Source organism: Carassius carassius, chromosome 26 (genome assembly GCF_963082965.1).
Source record: "Carassius carassius chromosome 26, fCarCar2.1, whole genome shotgun sequence".
Lineage (NCBI taxonomy): Eukaryota > Metazoa > Chordata > Actinopteri > Cypriniformes > Cyprinidae > Carassius > Carassius carassius.
The window spans coordinates 20,707,182-20,724,920 of NC_081780.1; the positions used below are offsets into that span (position 1 = coordinate 20,707,182).

The following is a 17,739-nucleotide window of genomic DNA, read 5'->3' on the forward strand; positions in this document are numbered from 1 at the left end:
GTTTCTCACATTTATGATTGTGAATTTTTGTGAACCAGATATTTGGAAGATGTTTGTACACAATATTTAGAACTTGATGGGTTCTTCAACAGGCATCTCGGCAGCGTACATGTCTATCAATTAAGTGCTTTTAAAAGGCTACAGTCTGTGTTGTGTGCATTACAGTATGCCTGTGAGATCATCTTTATAAGTTGACCTCACCCACAGGACTGCTGCTTTATTTCGTGTTATTTTATTGGTTGGGACGGACCATAGACCGTTCACGCTAATGTTCTATAGTGCCACTTGTGAGAAAGCTGAGAATGCACTTGAACTTGCATTGCTTTACCAATTGCATTGTGATCATTTTTGGACGAAGTGTTTGTTTACATACTTGCTTGGAGTAAGTTGTGAAAAAAAAAAGAATTTCTGAAAACAATGCAATGAATGCTACTCATATTCAAAACTACAGGTCCATTAGAACAGACCTGGGCTAGTTGTCAAAAGGTTTTTTTTTTTTTTTTTACATTAGTGACTATTTCTCAGGGTGGGTTTATTTTTTTAACGTCAGTTTCTGTATAGAAATAAACCAAACAGTCTTGAGAAAGCTATTGAAATATTTTTACAGACACTGTCCTGGAAACAATAACAGTTCAAATTCAACACAGATTCAATACAGGGGATTGTTGCCACACTGTGTGAAGTAATATGTTAGTCTGATAAATGCCTTTTCTTTTTAAAGTATTTTAACACGCACATATATACAGAAAAACATTAAAAAATCTACTAATATCAGTGTACTTTGATTTTACTTGTTTACTTGATATTCCCTGTGACAACTAGCCCCAGTCTACTGTATTAACTATGTGAGAAGTAAAACCAGCAGATGAAGTTAATAATGGACAACATTTATGCGTGACTTTTCTGAAGTAAAATCTTCTGAAGGATACTTTGTTACAACCATCCAGTTTGTTTTGCATTCAGTTGGAAACCATAAATGTTACTGTACTAAATAAAGTGCTGATATTTTCTGATGTGGAAGCCTTATGCCCTTCTGTGCATTTAAGTTTCAGAGGTGGCAGTGTTACAACTGATGTTCTGAGTGTTCATTGAGATGGTTGTTTGAGCGGTGTCATTATTTTTCAGTATTTTCTGAGTTTGTACGTGAGTTCTGATCTGCTGAGCTGTATGTGCACACTAGCTGATCGATGTGTGTGTTTAATATGAATATGAACGTGTCCAGGATAACACTGATAAAACTGCTTATGAATTAAATTGCGTCATGTCTTTGCCGCTTATTTTACTGTCGCATACATGTTACATTGCAAAACAATGTTTTTCAAACAAATGCAGCGCACCATTTGAATATTTAATACATTCATTGGATTTGTTTAATGAATCTGCTAACCACTAAACCATAGATTGTTGAAAAAGAATCTGAAATATCATTCTTTGAATAAATGTGGCAGAATTTTATATAAAAAGTTAAATATTTCAGAGACGGCTGTTTTTTTTTTAATTAGAATTACCAATCACGACTACTATTATTATTAGCAATATTGATAACTATTAATAAATATGTATTAATATTTATTAGGTCTGTATACCAAATGCATTCAATACATCTAGCAAACAATTAATGTAATACAATTTCAGTCTCGAGAGCCTACTTACAAATTCTAATCCCTTACTGATTCCAAATTACATGACAAAACCTAGTTATTAACGTAATACAGTACATTACACCTTTTAGGTAATGTAACCTAATCAGACTACTTTTGATTATTGGGTTTCTGAAGGAACTGCAGGGGGTTTATGAGTTTAATGAAAAGCTAATAATTATTTGTTTGTCAAACAATTAATCGCGATTAATCACATCCGAAATAAAAGTTTGAGTGTGTATGTGTGTGTGTGTGTAATAAGGAATTTTCTGTCTGTTCCATATAAAACACCTGAGGTGAGAGACAATATTAGAAGTGTCGTGCCCCCTTTAAGTGACGCCTACGGCGTGACATCACAGGCCGAGGGTGTTCCCAATAGTATGTTTCTGACGCGATGCGTCGCCGCTGACGGAAGTGCAGAGCGCTTGTGTTGTTGTGCTCGGCTTGTGTCATGTACGGCGGTCTGTGAGATGAGCGGTGAGATCTTGTCATGGCATCCGCGCGCATTATGGCAGCTCTATCGGGTCAGAGCGACGATCCCGCCGAACCGGACCAGTCCGTGCAGCACATGCTGAAGGCCATCGCGGACGAGCGGAACCGCCTGAGCGTCAGACAGGACCTCGGCGGACTGGGTCAGTACATTCAGCCTGTCACGGCTCCTGTCCTCAATTCACGTCCGCAGAACTTAATTGTTATCAGGACGATTAAAGGCGAAAACAGGCCGCGGTCATCTGCTATTGTTTCAGCTGATGCTCCTTTATGACATCATAATTCACGAGGCGTGCCGCCGCTCGCTCACGCCGGTGATGTCATAATATCTTCTCCTTTCAGCGTTAGTATCTATCTATATCTGTCAGTCAGTGTAATCAGATAACATGTCAAGATATACATGTTTTACTTTAACCTATGGTATAGTTGATTAAATCACAGTACAACTCTTTCTAAGCTAACACCTGTTGAAAATGGCATAAAATTTCTTAAAATTCATAAAATTCCTCGTTGAACTACATTTTGGCTGATTGATTTTATTGACGTTCCCTTTGGCTTGGGGATTTTCCATCCTATTGGCAAGGGCTTTGATGATTTTCTGGTCATGTTAGGTGGTTTCTACAGGGTAATTTAAGGTTAAGCTGAGGTTCTACTGACGCTGTTGGTTCATATTGTAAAAGTGCACCTGTTCGTCCCCACTAAGACTAGCTTTTCTTTACCGAAATCCTGAAAACTCCCTAAGGAGAGATCCCATAGCTGCTCTCATATTATTATTGTCTTGTTATCAGGGTCAGAGTTCTTGTGATGACTGAGTAACTTAAGTCACATACAAATTCATCATCTAATATCTAATCTCACAACAAACATGTTTCAGTGACTCGCTCTTATTCATTCTAAACTATATTCTAGATATTTCTGTTTTCCTCACTCAAATGAGCCACACTGCACAAAGGAAAGTAATTTTAGCTTATTTTTTTTTTCACAACATCTTTGATTATGATGGGTCCTTGTGCTTCCCTCCCTCTCTCTCTTTCTCTCTGTCATCTTTCTTTGATGATTTGTCCCTTTTAAATATTTAATTCTCTGTGCGACACACTGTTAATGTTTGGTGTTTTGCACAGTTCTTCACTTCTGCTTTTGTGAACATCTTCCTCTGGTTACAACTGGCACGTCTAGTATCTCTTACTGTATTTGATGGCACGTCTTTTTTGGTAAAACTTTAAGCGTTAGTTCACCCAAAAATGAAAATTATGTCATTAATAACTCACCCTCATGTCGTTCCAAACCAGTAAGACCTCCATTTAAAAATAGCAAAAACTTTGAATTTATTCAGCATTTTTTTCTTTTCCGTGTCTGTTGTAAGACAGTTCAAAACAAAGCAGTTTGTCATATCCGGTTCCTGAACGAATCATTCGATGTAACCAGATCTTTTTGAACCCGTTCACCAAATCAAACTGAATTGTTTTAAGCGGTTTGCGTATCCAATACGCATTAATCCACAAATGACTTAAGCTGTTAACTTTTTTAATGTGGCTGACAAACAAACCAATATCCCAGAGTAATGCATGCACTCAAACAGTACACTGACTGAACTGCTGTGAAGAGAGAACTGAAGATGAAACCAGATCCAAATAATGACTCGTTCACGATTAAATAACCGGTTCTATCGGTTTTCGGATCACCAGTAGTTCTTTCGGACAGTTCGATTCAATAAACTGGTTGAAGAAAACGGTTCACCGGTTCTTTTGCGCTCAACGTAATGGCGTCATTGGCGATGATTGCCCTTCATTCAAGCCATCGGTTTACCTGCGCTAATAACATTAGCTCAGAATCAGTTCGGTTCAGACGCTCTGTGTGTCGGTCTGTTTCACGCTGAATCACGCATGCGCAGTATCATCAGCTCCTCGGTTCTCGAATCGGACGCGTCTGACAGAAACGGTTTTTGACTAGAGAACGAGTCATTCTCTGGCTCAGCTCGGTGTTCATCTTCAGTTCTCTCTTCACAGCAGTTCAGTCAGTGTACTGTTTGAGTAAATGAATTACTCCGGGATATTGGTTTGTTTTAACTCAGAGGGAGTGTCAGGCACATTAAAAAAGTTAACAGTTTAAGTCATTTGTGGATTAATGCGTATTGGAGAGGCGAACCGTTTAAAACGATTTGGTGAACTGGTTCAAAAACATCCGGTTACATCGAATGATTCGTTCGCGAACCGGATATGACAAACTGCTTTGTTTTGAACTCTCTCTCACAACAGACACGGAAGAGAAGACAATGCTGAATAAAGTCGTAGTTTTTGCTATTTTTAGACCAAAATGTATTTTAGATGTTTCAAAATATTCTAACTGACCCTCTGATGTCACATGGACTACTTTGAAGATGTTTTTCTTACCTTTCTGGACATGGACAGTATACCGTACACACAGTTTCAACGGAGGGACTAAGAGCTCTCGGACTAAATCTAAAATATCTTAAACTGTGTTCCGAAGATAAACGGAGGTCTTACTGGTTTGGAACGACATAAGGGTGAGTTATTAATTACATAATTTTCATTTTTGGGTGAACCAGCCCTTTAAGTACAAGGTTGGTTCCATTAACATTAGTATTTTACCAAAAGTGGTAAAATATAACTTAATTCACACCATATTTCTGATATTATCGATAAATCTTATCAAATTAACTTTGATAGTTCACTTTTATTTTATATCCGTGAGTGCAGTACACCTGCAAAGCGTTAGCACTCGTTAGCTTATCATTAGCGTTTTCATTCGAACCTATCGCTGTATGGCAAATAGTCTTCGTGTTTATACTTGACTAACTTGGGCCCAGGTCAGGAAGCAGACAGACTGGCTAAACCGACCGTCTGCTAGCTGCCTCACGTCACAGAGGTCAGTTAATTATCAGCACATAGAGACTCTTTCACCTAGATATCACACTATAGAGACTGTGTCTGTTCCCCGAACTAGAAAATACAAAAAATGTCCAAACCAAGTTAAGATTAACAATTTAATTGAAGTTCAACAAATAAAAAACAGAAGCAATATGGATAAACAAATGATAAAGCTTGGCTTATTGAATATCAGATCCCTTTCTACGAAAACACTTTTTGTAAATAATATGATCACTGATCATAATATAGATGTACTCTGTTTGACAGAAACCTGGAGGTGGAGGTGTTGCTTCATTTTATAACAACGTTTTTAGGATTTCTCAGAGGGCAGGCTTCAAGTATAACTCGTTTGAAGTAATGGTGCTTAGTATAACATCATCCAGAGAAACAAATGTTGATGATAAATCCCCTGTTATGTTTGTACTGGCTACTGTATACAGGCCACCAGGGCACCATACAGACTTTATTAAAGAGTTTGGTGATTTTACATCCGAGTTAGTTCTGGCTGCAGATAAAGTCTTAATAGTTGGTGATTTTAATATCCATGTTGATAATGAAAAAGATGCATTGGGGATCAGCATTTATAGACATTCTGAACTCTATTGGTGTTAGACAACACGTTTCAGGACCTACTCATTGTCGAAATCATACTCTAGATTTAATACTGTCACATGGAATTGATGTTGATGGTGTTAAAATTATTCAGCCAAGTGATGATATCTCAGATCATTATTTAGTTCTGTGCAAACTTCATATAGCCAAAATTGTAAATTCTACTTCTTGTTACAATATGGAAGAACCATCACTTCTACCACAAAAGACTGCTTTTTAAGTTATCATCCTGATGTATCCAAATTCCTGAGCATATCCAAAACCTCAGAACAACTTGATGATGTAACAGAAACTATGGACTCTCTCTTTTCTAGCACTTTAAATAAAGTTGCTCCTTTACGCTTAAGGAAGGTTAAGGAAAACAGTTTGACACCATGGTATAATGAGCATACTCGCACCCTAAAGAGAGCAGCCCGAAAAATGGAGCGCAGCTGGAGGAAAACAAAACTAGAGGTATTTCGTATTGCTTGGCGGGAAAGTAACATATCCTACAGAAAAGCATTAAAAACTGCTAGATCCGATTACTTTTCTTCTCTTTTAGAAGAAAACCAACATAACCCCAGGTATTTATTCAATACAGTGGCTAAATTAACGAAAAATAAAGCCTCAAGTGTTGAAATTTCCCAACATCACAGCAGTAATGACTTTATGAACTACTTTACTTCTAAAATCGATACTATTAGAGATAAAATTGCAACCATTCAGCCGTCAGCTACAGTATCACATCAGACAGTGCACTATAGACCCCCTGAGGAACAGTTCCACTCATTCTCTACTATAGGAGAGGAAGAATTGTATAAACTTGTTAAATCATCTAAACCAACAACATGTATGTTAGACCCTATACCATCTAAGCTCCTAAAAGAGGTGCTTCCAGAAGTCATAGATCCTCTTCAGACTATTATTAATTCCTCATTGTCATTAGGATATGTCCCCAAAACCTTCAAACTGGCTGTTATTAAGCCTCTCGGTCAAACACACCAATTTGAAAAACTAATGGAATGCATAGTCGATATAAAAAACTGGATGACGAGTAATTTCTTACTGCTAAATTCTGAAAAAACAGAGGTGTTAATTATAGGACCTAAAAACTCAGCTTGTAATAACCTTGAACACTGTTTAAGAGTTGATGGTTGCTCTGTCAATTCTTCGTCATCAGTTAGGAACCTAGGTGTTCTATTTGATCGCAATCTTTCCTTAGAAAGCCACATTTCTAGCATTTGTAAAACTGCATTTTTCCATCTCAAAAATATATCTAAATTACGGCCTATGCTCTCAATGTCAAATGCAGAAATGTTAATCCATGCATTTATGACCTCAAGGATAGATTATTGTAATGCTTTATTGGGTGGTTGTTCTGCACGCTTAGTAAACAAACTACAGATAGTCCAAAATGCAGCAGCAAGAGTTCTTACTAGAACCAGGAAGTATGACCATATTAGCCCGGTCCTGTCAACACTGCACTTGCTCCCTATCAAGCATCGCATAGATTTTAAAATATTGCTTATTACTTATAAAGCCCTGAATGGTTTAGCACCTCAGTATTTGAATGAGCTCATTTTACATTATAATCCTCTACGTCCGCTACGTTCTCAAAACTCAGGCAATTTGATAATACCTAGAATATCAAAATCAACTGCCGGCGGCAGATCCTTTTCCTATTTGGCGCCTAAACTCTGGAATAACCTACCTAACATTGTTCGGGAGGCAGACACACTCTTGCAGTTTAAATCTAGATTAAAGACCCATCTCTTTAACCTGGCTTACACATAACATACTAATATGCTTTTAATATCCAAATCCGTTAAAGGATTTTTAGGCTGCATTAATTAGGTAAACCGGAAACACTTCCCATAACACCCTATGTACTTGCTTCATCATTAGAAGAATGGCATCTACGCTAATATTTGTCTGTTTCTCTCTTGTTCCGAGGTCACCGTGGCCACCAGATCCAGTCTGTGTCCAGATCAGAGGGTCACTGCAGTCACCCGGATCCAGTACGTATCCAGACCAGATGCTGGATCAGCACCTAGAAAGGACCTCTACATCCCTGAAAGACAGCGGAGACCAGGACAACTAGAGCCCCAGATACAGATCCCCTGTAAAGACCTTGTCTCAGGGGAGCACCAGGACAAGACCACAGGAAACAGATGATTCTTCTGCACAATCTGACTTTGCTGCAGCCTGGAATTGAACTACTGGTTTCGTCTGGTCAGAGGAGAACTGGCCCCCCAACTGAGCCTGGTTTCTCCCAAGGTTTTTTTCTCCATTCTGTCAACGATGGAGTTTCGATTCCTTGCCGCTGTCGCCTCTGGCTTGCTTGGTTGGGGTCACTTCATCTACAGCGATTGTGGTTATCGTTGACTTGATTGCAAATAAATGCACAGACACTATTTAACTGAACAGAGATGACATAACTGAATTCAATGATGAACTGCCTTTAACTATCATTTTTTCATTATTGACACTGTTTTCCTAATGAATGTTGTTCAGTTGCTTTGACGCAATGTATTTTGTTTAAAGCGCTATATAAATAAAGGTGACTTTGAATATTTTAATGCACTATCCCCCATTTTCACAGACAGGGCTTAAGCCTAGTCCCCATCTAAAATGTAAGTCTGAGCTGTTTCAACTTAAATAAACTTGCGCTGATTGATCTTAAAATATATTGATTGCCTTTTAGTCACAAGATGGACACTAGTAGTGTTTTATTTTTTTTCTAAAGTATGCTTATAAAAATTGCTTAAATGTTCTAATTTAACTATGGCCTAATCCTGGCTTAGTCTAGACCCTGTCTGTGAAACCAGGCCTATGTATAATAAGCATATTATGAACTAATCATGAATTTTTGCAGCTCTTATTATTCTAGAAGAATGTTATGCTAAGATATATTATTGTTCATTGTGTCCGAGATACAACTATTGTATGAAAATCTGGAACCTGAGAGTGCAAAAAAAATCGAAATATTGAGAAAATCACCTTTAGATTTGTCTAAACGAATTCTTATCAATGCATATTACTAATCAAAATTGAAGTTTTGATAAATTTACAGTAGGAAATTTACAAAATATCTTCATGGAAAATGACCTGTACTTCACATTCTAATGATTTTTGGCATAAAAGAAAATCAATAATTTTGACCCATACAATGTATTTTTGGCTATTGCTACAAATACACTCCAGAGATACAGGTCCAGGGTCACAAATCTTAAAAATCTGAAAATGTCAAAAATGTAGATATTACCATTTACTAACATTAAGAAATGTTGTAAAAGTACAGTACCAACTCCATTAACTAAATTAACTGAATAATCTTATTTTAAAATGTTGCAGACCTTAAGGTCTTTACAAAAAAAAAAAAAAAATCCTTAAATTACGTATAATATCTACAATTCAAATGAATCTACTCTGATTAAATTCCATAGAAGTTGTCATTTGTTATTAGATGAAATTAAAAGTTTCAGTAACTCAGTAAAATGAAAAGTAGGTTGCAATGTTGTTTTGCTGGCAGGCAGTTCTTTTAGATAATGTTGAAGTTTGTCTGTTGTTGTTGAGCTATAGCGTCTGTTTAAAGGTCAGAGATACTTGACTTCACCGTGATATCTTGTCTTCAGATTTGTCCTGGTCAGTTCACTTGTTTATGACAGATGAAGTAATCTCGGCTCATGGATTTATAAATATTTGTCCAATTCTGTTTGAGGATCCACCACTCAACAAGCTTAAAAGGATAGCTCACCCAAAACTGAAAACTGTTATCATTCACTCAAGTTGTTCCAAATCTTTATGAATTTCTTTCATTTCCTGAAACTTCTTCCCGACTTCTATGGACGGCAATAGGGACCCACAACAGTTTAGTTACCTACATTCTTCAAAATATCTTCTTTTGTGCTCAGCACAAGAAAGAAATTCATATAGCGGAACAACCTGAGGGTAAGTAAATAATGATTTTTTTTGTTATCTATCCCTTTAAGCTTGTTGTCAGTGGATCCTCAGGCAGAACTGAACAGAAATCAGCAGAATCTTACTCTTTCGAAATGGGGATGTGGAAGTCTCAAGTCCTGTGAACATTTCTCTTTCTCTCTCTTTTTTTTTTGTAGATTGATAACCTTGGAAGTAAATGTTGTGTTAGGAGTTACTGAAGCACTACGGTAGCACCTTTTTAGCTGACAAAGGTGCTGGTGCAGATCTGGAAGTGTTGCAGGTTTCTAAACAGCTCTGAGTCTCGATGGATTGACATAGAACAAATCTAAATGGCTCATTTGCATCAATAAATATGTCACCTATCACACATTGCAATTGCAGCTAATGATGACACAGAGACACGGAATTAAATGTTTTTATATTGTTCGTCTTTTGAATGTTTTCAGATCCTTGTGATCATATATTAATTTATTTTTGTATCCATTTCATAACTGAATGACAATTTTCATTTGTTTAATATTTTGCATACAGTGGAAAAAAAGTATTGAAAGAATTTGAAAAGAGGTGACGCAATTTATATTTGTTTTTATGAAAGATTTTGAAAATTTTAGAATATGCAGTAATATATGTTTTAGAGTTAAGCTCAAGAATGTGTATTAAACAAGTAAATAGGATACATTTTCATTTAATTTTTTACTGTTATATGTTTGTTGAACTTGCAATAACATTGAAAATCACCAATAACATCTGACAACAGTGGTCACAGTTTTTAATTCCTAAGGTGAAATCTGACCAAAAAAAAAAAAAAAAAGTTTGCAGTCAGGTTTTTTTTTTTTCCTAACAAAGAAAAGGCAGCAGATGTGGCTGAAATTTTGCGCAGGAGCCTTTTGATTAAAACTCTTGTACAAAATTAATTGTATTGTTTGTTTTTTTTTTAAGGGTGCTTCAAGGATGACCGCATAGTGTTCTGGACATGGATGTTCTCCACATACTTCATGGAGAAATCGGCACCACGTCAGGATGATATGCTTTTCTATGTGCGCCGGAAGCTCTCTTACGTCAGTGCAGACAACACAGAAGGGAAGAAGGTGAGATGAACCTATTAGTTCTCATTGAATATGGTGTAGAGATGAAAACTGAGAAAGAGAGCTTCATGCATGTCCTAGCTTTTTTGAGCACTTCAATGTATAAACTGTAGCATTTTCAATAGGTCCCTAATACATTTAACGAATTGAATGAGTCGATGATTCAGTAAAACATACAAAAAGCCTCGTTTCTGAATTAATCAGCCGTTTGAATGAATCGGTTGAATGAACGAATAAATGAATCACTTATTGAAACAATTTGACACCAGCTACTGGTGGTTTGGTTTCATATTTAAAATTATCATTGCATTTTAGTGTTAAAGCTTTAGTGTTTAGTTAGGGAAAAATATTGCTCATTTATAAACATAGTGGGAAATCACAATTTATATATATATATATATATATTAGTAACTAATTTCTCAGATTTTATTTTGAGAATTGATTATGTGAGAAAATTCTCAAAGGTTTTTTTTTCATCGAAAAAAAAACAACAACAACATTGTTTGTTTGTATATAATGTCAAATTGAATTCTTAGAAAGAAAAAATCTGTATCAGCCAGCAGAGGTGGACAGTAGTGAAGTATTTTTACTCTGCTGTAAAAGTACTTTTCAAGTTTCTGTACTTTATTAGTACGTTTTTCTTTAGAAAACTTTGCTTCACAACATTCCAAAGCATAATATTGTACTTTTTACATTCTTTACGTACTTTCACTACGTTTCATAATAAATATAGTTAAATACTTAAATACATTAGAAATCTATTACCGTATTTTTCAGACTATAAGTCGCACCTGAGTATAAGTCCAAAAATACGTCAAGATGAGGAAAAAAACATATATAAGTCGCACTGGACTATAAGTCGCATTTATTTAGAACCAGGAACCAATAGAAAACATTACCGTCTACAGCCGCGAGAGGGCGCTCTATGTCTTCAGTGTAGACTACAGGAGTACATTTTTTAATGTACCTGCTAAAGCTAAACAGACTTTCCAAGATGTAAATTTTGTTCCCTCACTTTATTTCGATTTTTTCCACCTCAGGAGGTTACATCATACAGTTACAGATATAGAATGATTGAAGAATGATCGATGTCATGTATATGTACTTATTCAATGCAAATAAACAGCAATTCTGAAAAAATAATAATATAACAACATAATGATTTTAAAATAAATAGTTAAACAAATAAATATAAGATGGTTCATCTTTGCCTACGTTAATAATGTCATGTTATGAAAATTTGAGCTCACCAAAAAAGGTTAGAAAAAGTGTGTGAGAAATATTCAATTTCATCTGGCTGTTTTAACATGTCCCATATGACACTAACTAAACCAATGCAGATGTCCCACTAAAAATTCCTGTCCTATCAAAGCAAAAGTGTGAAGCATCTGAATTGGGATTGTGTTGGTTTCAGGTGGAGGTTGAGGTTTACAGAAGAGACTCTAAAAAGCTGCCTGGACTCGGTGATCCTGACATCGACTGGGAGGAGAGCGTCTATCTCAATCTCATCCTGCAGAATGTAAGCAAACCTCAGTGATCAGACGCTATGAGCCGCAACGTAAACACAATTAATTTGCGCAAAAATATCAACAGTAAACCAAAGACTATTTCTCTTCGACATAAATGTTTTCATAATGTCTTTTTGGTGTAGTTTTGTTTATAGTATTTTTGTCCCACAGCTGGACTATGTGGTCACATGTGCAGTTTGCACACGCTCAGATGCAGGAGACATCCACATCCACAAAAAGAAATCCCAGGTGAGACAACATTTATGCCGTTTGTGTGTTGGGATATAACTACGCAGTTCAAATGCAACGTAACACAGTAGGAAGTCGCAAGGTAACAGTACAATTTAGTTAGCCGTCTTAGCCTAAACTCAGGGTTATGATACTATAAGGCGAATATTATAAAAGGAATTGTATATATTTGTCAATAATGAGGCATTTAAATCAATAAATAAATTTAAATTAAATTTATGCATTTAGCAGACGCTTTTTTCCAAAGCGACTTACAGTGCATTCAGGCTATCACTTTTTACCTATCATGTGTTCCTGGGGAATCGCAATGCTCTACTAATTGAGCTACAGGAACACACAGGCATTTACTGCACAAAATCATAGCAACAGGGTTCAGAGTCTTGCAGTTATCCATTATTAGCCTTAGCTGAAGACTGACACCAAAAGGTGTTTATTACTAGATCATTTAAGGTGCTTTTTAGTACTCAGTTGTTTAAAAAAAAACTGAGAGAGTTGACCGTTTTAGTCATACTTTATTAAAGGGTCCTCGGATGCCTATTTTCCACAAGTTTATATGATTTTTAAGGGTCTTAATGAAAATTCGAACATACTTTGGTTAAAATTTCTCAGTGGTAGTGTAAAACAACACCCTTTTTACCCTGTCAAAAACACCTCTTTTCACATCAAGCCATTTCAGTGCATTTCCCTTTAAATGCTAATGTGCTCTGTTGGTGAGGGGCGGGGTCTCTCCCTCAGTTCTCCGAGAGCCCGTAATCTTTAGCCACATTCATCGTGAAACCTGCTAACTAGCACATTATTCGGAAACGCGATCATTAAAAAACATCACTTTTTCTGGAGGTAAAGCTAAATTGCGTATGATTCGCGCGAACATAGGTAGATTTATGTAGATTGGGGCGCATTCCCTACAAAAAAACAAACCTAATATACACTGTGTCTTCAGCGGCCCAGATCTCTGGAGTAAATGACAATAGCTATCACTTAGGAGCCAGTCTTGTCCAGCATCAAAACAATGGCGGACTGATGACAGATCCCTCTGGGCGGGTCTAAGATAAGACAGCCGTGTCAATCAACATTCGTGGGTGGGTCCTGGGTCCGTGTGATGTCACACTGCCAAGAATCTGAGAATGGCTCGATTTGAAAAAGGGGATATCATTTATCTGGATTAAATAAAAAATAAAAAACACTGGGTGGATTTTTATCATTATAGAGTGTTTGTGTACACACACTGTCAACACACATTTCAGTTCAAACAACATGTAAAATAGAATTTTACATCTGATGACCCCCTTAATCTAATGCCTTTGTTTAAAAAAAGGTTGTGAGGTTATGAAACTGCACATTGTAGTTTAATACTTAAGATTAAAGCATGAAGCATCAGTTCTTTACTACACTGAATACTCATAACAGGGTTAATAGTTAAACCATCCAGTCAGCTGTTATTAGAAAAACCATACGATTATGAAGTTTCAAGCTACACTACAATTGCAACACAAACTCATGGTTCCTACTGACACAACCAGATAGCACACAAACATCTCCAAAATGTCTGATAAACATTTTTGAAAAAGCATACATTCTTACACCCGAACTAAACAAACTGACAAAAGAGACTAGGACGTTTGCATCCTTGTAAGGTTGATAACACAGATATATCATAGCTAAAAGATTTAATGTTATTTCAGTGAATTTGCAACTGAAACAGTGGCTCTCTTTATTTACAGCAAGTGTTTGCCTCTCCAAGCAAACACCCAATGGACAGCAAAGGGGAGGAGTCAAAAATGAGCTACCCCAACATCTTCTTCATGATTGACAGCTTTGAGGAGGTAACCTTTTTTTAGGCTCTTAAATCACATTATGGTGCTAGATCGAAACTGCCGGTCATTTCTAGAGCGGTGTACTGCCAAATCAGGTTAATCAAAGAAGACCCAAGTGTGTCATTAAACATAAGAAAATAAACTGTACGTTCTGAGGTATGTATGAACAGATTTGCATGGTTTTCCTGGTGGTGTTGCTACCTAGTTTTTAAATCATAAATGTTCAAGCAGTGAATTGCATGTTTGTTTTAGAAGATGATGTCCAAAAGTTCCAAAGTGTCCAAAGTTCCACACTTTGCTTTTTTTTTCAGTTAAGTGCATCATACATGTATTTAAGGTGCTTTTTTCTTTTTACTTTTTATTACAAAACGGCATTAGAATACGACATAAGTACGTGAATCGGGATGTATGTGTCGTAAAATTTCGGTTTCCATACTTTACCACTGGAGAGCTGTACTACATAAACACATTAAAGGGAAATTCTGTCATTTATTACTCACCCTCATGTCGTTCCAAACCCATAAGACCTTCGGTCATCTTCGGAATGCAAATTAAGATGTTTTTGATGCATTCTGACCCTTCCGCAGACAAGAACGTAATTAACACGATCAACATCCAGAAACATAGCAAGGACATTCGGTAAAATAATCCATGTGACATCAGGGGTTCAACCATAATTTTATGTAGCTACAAGAATACTTTTTGTTTGCAAAGAATACCATAATAACGAATATAAATATCCTATCCACTGCTGTTCTGTCATCAACATCACAAGGATACGTTTTCTGTGCTTATTTAGGCTTTGATTTGAATGAAAACAATGTATGAACGTAATGACAGAATTTTCATTTTTGGGTGAACTATCTCTTTACTTAACTAGTGGTGTTATTGCCATCATTGGCTTTGATTGTTGTTTGTGTTGGGCAGGTATTCAGTGATATGACTGTTGGAGAAGGTGAGATGGTATGCGTGGAGCTGGTGGCCAGTGACAAAAGCAACACATTTCAGGGCGTCATCTTCCAGGGCTCCATCCGCTACGAGGCCCTAAAGAAGGTCTATGATAACCGGGTATGTTTCCTTTGACTTTTGTCCAAACATTTGCTTTTGGTCTGTATCTCATTGGTACTGTACATTCTTGTAGGTAAGTGTGGCAGCTAAGATGGCCCAGCGGATGTCATTCGGCTTCTACAAGTACAACAACATGGAGTTTGTGCGGATGAAGGGTCCTCAGGGGAAAGGTCATGCTGAGATGGCTGTGAGTCGAGTGCCCACTGGAGACACCTCACCCTGCGGCACTGAAGAGGACCAAGACTCCCCTCTTCATGAGAGGGTTAGTTAAACCCATTTTTTCCTCACAATTCATTAGACATTTTCAAGTGATGCACAGATATTGAACTTTTGCATTTGTTCTCTACATTAAAAACTAAATTAATTGCATCATATGTAGTTACATAATTTTCAAAGTAACTGAAAGCCTTGTTTTCCTCATAGGTGACGTCATTTAGCACTCCCCCAACCCCAGAAAAAAACAGGCCCTCTTTCTTCTCACCGTCACTCCGCCGGAAAGTGCCCAGAAACCGAATTGCTGAGATGAAGAAATCACACTCAGCAAATGACAGTGAGGAGTTTTACAGAGAAGAGGATGATGAAGGTACACAGACATACTGGGCAGTACTCTTTTAACAATATTGAACAGTTTTGCTATGTAAATATGTATAAAATTAAATGCTGCATGTCTAAAATGTATGTTTACAAAATACGGAGCCCCCACATGACATGCAAAAAAAAAAGTAAATTGTGCATACGATTTACTAAATCGTACACATGAAATAATAATTTGTGCCCTTTTTATAAGTAAATTGTGCGCTCAATATAATAATTAATTACTTCGTTTTAAATAAAATTATGCATATGCACTAGTAATTTGTTGTACTTCTTGTCCATATTCTCTCTAATATTGATGCCTATATATTTTAAAATGATAACTAAAATTAAAATTAAAATGAAAGTGTCTCTTTCAGTAACAGTATCATAACAAAACATATAACATACCCGCACCAGGTTTATGAGAATGTGGATAGGAAGTGGAAAGAATTATTGTTTTAAGGGGCACAATTTGATTCAAACAAGGGAACAAATTATTATATCATGCACATGATTTACTTAAAATGAGGGACCGAATTATTATATTGTGCGTACGGTTTACTTAAAACGAGGGATCAAATTATTATATTGTGCACACTATTTACTTAAAACAAGGAACGGAATTATTATATTATATTGTGGTCCCTCTTTTTAAGTAAATCATGCACACAATATAATAATTTGGTTTCTTGTTTTAAGTAAATAATGTGTATTTACTTAAAACAAGAAACCAAATTATTATATTGTGTGCATGATTTACTTAAAAAGAGGGACTGAATTATGATATTTTGTGCATGATTTTTTTTTAAAAACAGGGGCTGAGGTATTATATTTTGCTCACGGTTTACTTTAAACAAGGGACCAAATTATTATATTGTGTGCACAATTTATTTAATACGGGGGACCGAATTATTATATTGTACGCATGGTTTACTTAAACCAAGGGAGCGAATTATTATATTGTGCGCTCAATTTACTTAAAATGAGGGAACAAATTATTACTAATTTGTTCCCTCATTTTAAGTAAATAGTGTACTCTATATAATAATTGTGTGCAAGATTTAACTAAGGAAACAAATTAGTAAATCATGTGCACAATTAACTTTTTTCCCTGCATGTTAAGTGTGGGGGTCCATTGTTTTTTTTACTATATATATATATATATATATATTTCAGGAAAAAAGATTATACAGTGCTTCCTTCAAATTTTATATTATATTAGTGATTTATTGTTAGTCTGCTTTATATATTTGTTTTTATTCTGACAGTAATCTTGAGATTAGTTGTGTCTAGTTCATTGCCAGCCCTAGTTTTAAACAGGAATAAATAAAAACAAATATACATACAGTTTTGGGGGGGGGGAGCATTCCTTCCTTGCGACAGACATAGTTTTAGAAATTTAGAAACATATTAGAAATTTTTAAGTTAAATTAAAGGTGCTTTCATCTTTCCTCAGACTTGTGCAACGCCACAAACTTGCGCTCCCGCTCTCTGTCAGGAACGGGCCACTCACTGGTCGGTTCTTGGCTCAAGCTGAACAGAAAAGAGGAGTATTTTCTGTTATATTCCCATCTCACCTACGTGACTCTTCCTTTGCATCGCATCACCACAGGTACAGCACACCTGCACTCCATACAAACATGCTTTTTTTTTTGCATCTATTAGCCATGAATTATAGTGGCTCCATTGTTTTCTTTTTAGATATTCTGGAGGTGAGACAAAAGCCCATTTTGATGACGTAACATTAACTGATCCTTCAAAATCCATGTTACCAAGTGCCTCCTCACATCAGGCTCCAGAGGAACCGCCGTGTGCCGTACGGACAGATAACTAAAATCTATGAACAATACGCAACAGTGAACAAGACGAGGCAAAGAGAAACCTAAGGA

General features: G+C 36.3%; 1 protein-coding gene across 1 annotated transcript; it reads left to right on the plus strand.

The window, feature by feature from the left end:
* The first annotated feature begins 1,998 nt into the window (after nt 1-1,998).
* Nucleotides 1,999-17,737, plus strand: LOC132105954 (uncharacterized protein KIAA0930 homolog). The gene is made up of 10 exons (XM_059511523.1): nt 1,999-2,272; nt 10,490-10,638; nt 12,050-12,154; nt 12,315-12,392; nt 14,114-14,215; nt 15,134-15,274; nt 15,348-15,536; nt 15,698-15,857; nt 17,307-17,462; nt 17,552-17,737. The coding sequence occupies exons 1-10, from the start codon at nt 2,131-2,133 to the stop codon at nt 17,590-17,592; spliced, it is 1,263 nt and encodes a 420-aa protein (XP_059367506.1). The 5' UTR covers nt 1,999-2,130; the 3' UTR covers nt 17,593-17,737.
* Nucleotides 17,738-17,739: the final 2 nt, after the last annotated feature.

Bases quoted from the DNA above. Each gene is read 5' to 3' on its own strand.
- LOC132105954 (XM_059511523.1), top strand. From the start codon at position 2,131: ATGGCATCCGCGCGCATTATGGCAGCTCTATCGGGTCAGAGCGACGAT. The intron at 12,393-14,113 runs GTGAGACAACAT...CTTTATTTACAG, and splicing joins TCCACAAAAAGAAATCCCAG to CAAGTGTTTGCCTCTCCAAG. The intron at 14,216-15,133 runs GTAACCTTTTTT...TGTGTTGGGCAG, and splicing joins TGATTGACAGCTTTGAGGAG to GTATTCAGTGATATGACTGT.